Genomic DNA, 2,549 nt, shown 5'->3' with positions numbered 1-2,549 from the left:
GCCTGCGGAACAACGGACCGCCGATGCAACCGGAAATCCCAGTTAAACGATGAGGTTTTGTTTACAGAGAGACACTGTCAGCCACTGCATGTATTTTATTTTCTCATTAAGGAAATGCACTGAGCATACATAGAGATGACATTCCATACAGACTAACCATTACAGAACAATCAGAAACAAAAGAGACAACCAATAGATGTCTCCTCTAGCAGAACAGATGGAAGGGAGCGATTCAAGCTGCGAATGAAACAAAAAAATACTTAAACCAACTTTATCTTTACACAGACGTTTAATTGTACATCAGCGTTCGCAGCCAAGATCGGCTGCACTGCTGCAATCGCTATTCACCAGCTCTATCAGACCTGGCCGAGCCGCTACACCCAGACCAGAGCCCACTCGAACAAACCCCCAGAAGAGTCCCAGTCTGGAGCCACCATCTACACGAGGTGATGAAAGGATCTCGGCAGAGGGGGAAGGACAATAAAACAAGGAGACAGCTTGGTCCCTGTGACAGGCAGCAGCTACAAAGCGGGCTGGGGTCCTGTTCTACGGGGAGGTCTCACTGCTTTCACTCGAAGCTCTCTAGAGCCTGCAGCCTTCTTGGAATTCCTGTGCACGTGCAGAATTCTATGACACGGTACCTGGGATTTACTTGTCAAAGAATTATACTGAAAAAAAGTCACAACATAAAGCTAGAGGAAAAACTACTTTGCCACATATTTTGTGAGTTCCATGAACTTGACGACCAAATCTTTTTCCAAATGGGCAACTAAAACTAGAACTTGAAAGACCACCTCTACTGCAATCACACCAGCGGGACTTTAAGTCAGTCCTAAGCATGTTGTGTGCCAGAGACTAGACCAGATCATCACAGCTGGGCATTAAAATCTACAAATATCACTCATCTGCTTGTCAGTCTCTCTGAGTTTTGATGCAAGGAGGTACCACCCTGCTCTCCAGTATCACAGACCCAAGACCTGCTTAGTGCTACCACATCACGCATTCCTCGGCACAACCACCGTTGAAGGACCGTCAGCCCGTAGCTAGCGACGCACGGTGCCTCCTACGCTGTGGCCACTCCGGGTCACTCACTTGCTAAGACTGCAACGAATGGCATTACTAAAAATATGGATTTAGTTCCTTACATCTCCAAAGATCTCCAAGGAATTTCATTCACTTTGCAATATGAGAAGAGTGTATAAACCATGGCAGGTCAACTCAATCACGTCCTTGAAGGGGGAGATACCTACTCTTCCTCTCAAAGAATGAAGCTTAGGACAGCGAAGAATTAACTACATTGTTGAAACTGCAAGAAGAATTTGGATAAACAAAAATGTTATTACTCAAGCCTTTGCCTACGAGACAGGGATTAACCACTTGTCCTCAAAACCAGCAGTAGAAATAGAACGGGCTGGTCTTTGGAAGGAGCGTTACCAGTTCAAGACAGCTTCCCAGCTCTTTTTTTTTTTCTTTTTCCAATGTCATGGTAAGATTCACAAAGGGTCAGAAAAGAGAAGACCGGAGGCGTGGCTTTTTCCAGGAAATATATGTAACATAACTTACCTCCGCGCACTGTTCTCTTAACGGCCTTCTCTTACCGGTTTGTACTAATCCTAAATCATCCGCATTTCAAGTTTTCTGGCTTGGTCCAGCTTGCAAACGTTCTCTGAAAGATTAATTTGCTTGCTAGGATTTTCAGTCTCTTAATGCTTGAAAATTTTAGCCTGCTGTGGAATGGCTGCGAAGAGTAAACAGCACGTGGACGATACTGGTCCTCTACCCTACCACAATGCTACCTGCAGCTCAGATTTCTCCTTCCTTTACACATACTCTCTAAAATGTAGGAAAACGTTACATATTTGCTCAATCAACATCAAGAGGGCAGCGTTTCTTACATATAGGTCAGGATGTATTTAGCAGTTGGAGCGGTTTTTAGCTGAACACGTCAGGTCTGCCTACTGCTGTTTGCCTACCGAGAGAGACGGTACACGGAGTAACGCGATTAGGAAATGTGATCGTCCCTTTCTGAGAACGCAGACTTATTGCTTGCGGATGCTCTTTCTTCCCCCCTCATGTCAGCTTCAACAGCGGGTGCCACAGCAACGTAAAGACGAGGAGAGGGAAGCAGCTCGCCGGGGTGGTGACTCTCGGAGCCAGGCTTCTTGCGTTGCAGTTGTTTGAGTAGCAGCACTGAACGCTCACTCCGGGCGCTCTGGAGCCGTCCCTCCTTGCCCGCTCGCAGAAGGACCTGAACGAACAGGACTTCATAACGCCACCTAGAACAGAGCCACGGTGATGTGTCACCTGCACAGTCACGGTCACCTGCACCCCTCTGCACCTCCTCCTCTCGGAGCCAGGCTTCTTGCGTTGCAGTTGTTTGAGTAGCAGCACTGAACGCTCACTCCGGGCGCTCTGGAGCCGTCCCTCCTTGCCCGCTCGCAGAAGGACCTGAACGAACAGGACTTCATAACGCCACCTAGAACAGAGCCACGGTGATGTGTCACCTGCACAGTCACGGTCACCTGCACCCCTCTGCACCTCCTCAGCAG

The 2,549-nt window shown here is 48.0% G+C and overlaps 1 protein-coding gene across 1 annotated transcript in view; it reads right to left on the bottom strand.

Annotated features, from left to right (window-relative positions):
* Positions 1–2,070: 2,070 nt before the first annotated feature.
* The window catches only part of LOC104496973 (ly6/PLAUR domain-containing protein 3-like), a 2,028-nt gene continuing 1,549 nt past the window's right edge, over positions 2,071–2,549 (bottom strand). The window contains exon 3 of the mRNA XM_010140176.1: positions 2,071–2,276. Coding sequence (XP_010138478.1) covers positions 2,071–2,276 — 206 coding nt within the window. The remainder of the gene's footprint in view (positions 2,277–2,549) is intronic.

This window comes from Buceros rhinoceros, unplaced genomic scaffold, assembly GCF_000710305.1.
Source record: "Buceros rhinoceros silvestris isolate BGI_N320 unplaced genomic scaffold, ASM71030v1 scaffold9647, whole genome shotgun sequence".
NCBI classification, from domain to species: Eukaryota; Metazoa; Chordata; class Aves; order Bucerotiformes; family Bucerotidae; genus Buceros; species Buceros rhinoceros.
This window is presented reverse-complemented; position numbering and strand designations above follow the sequence as displayed.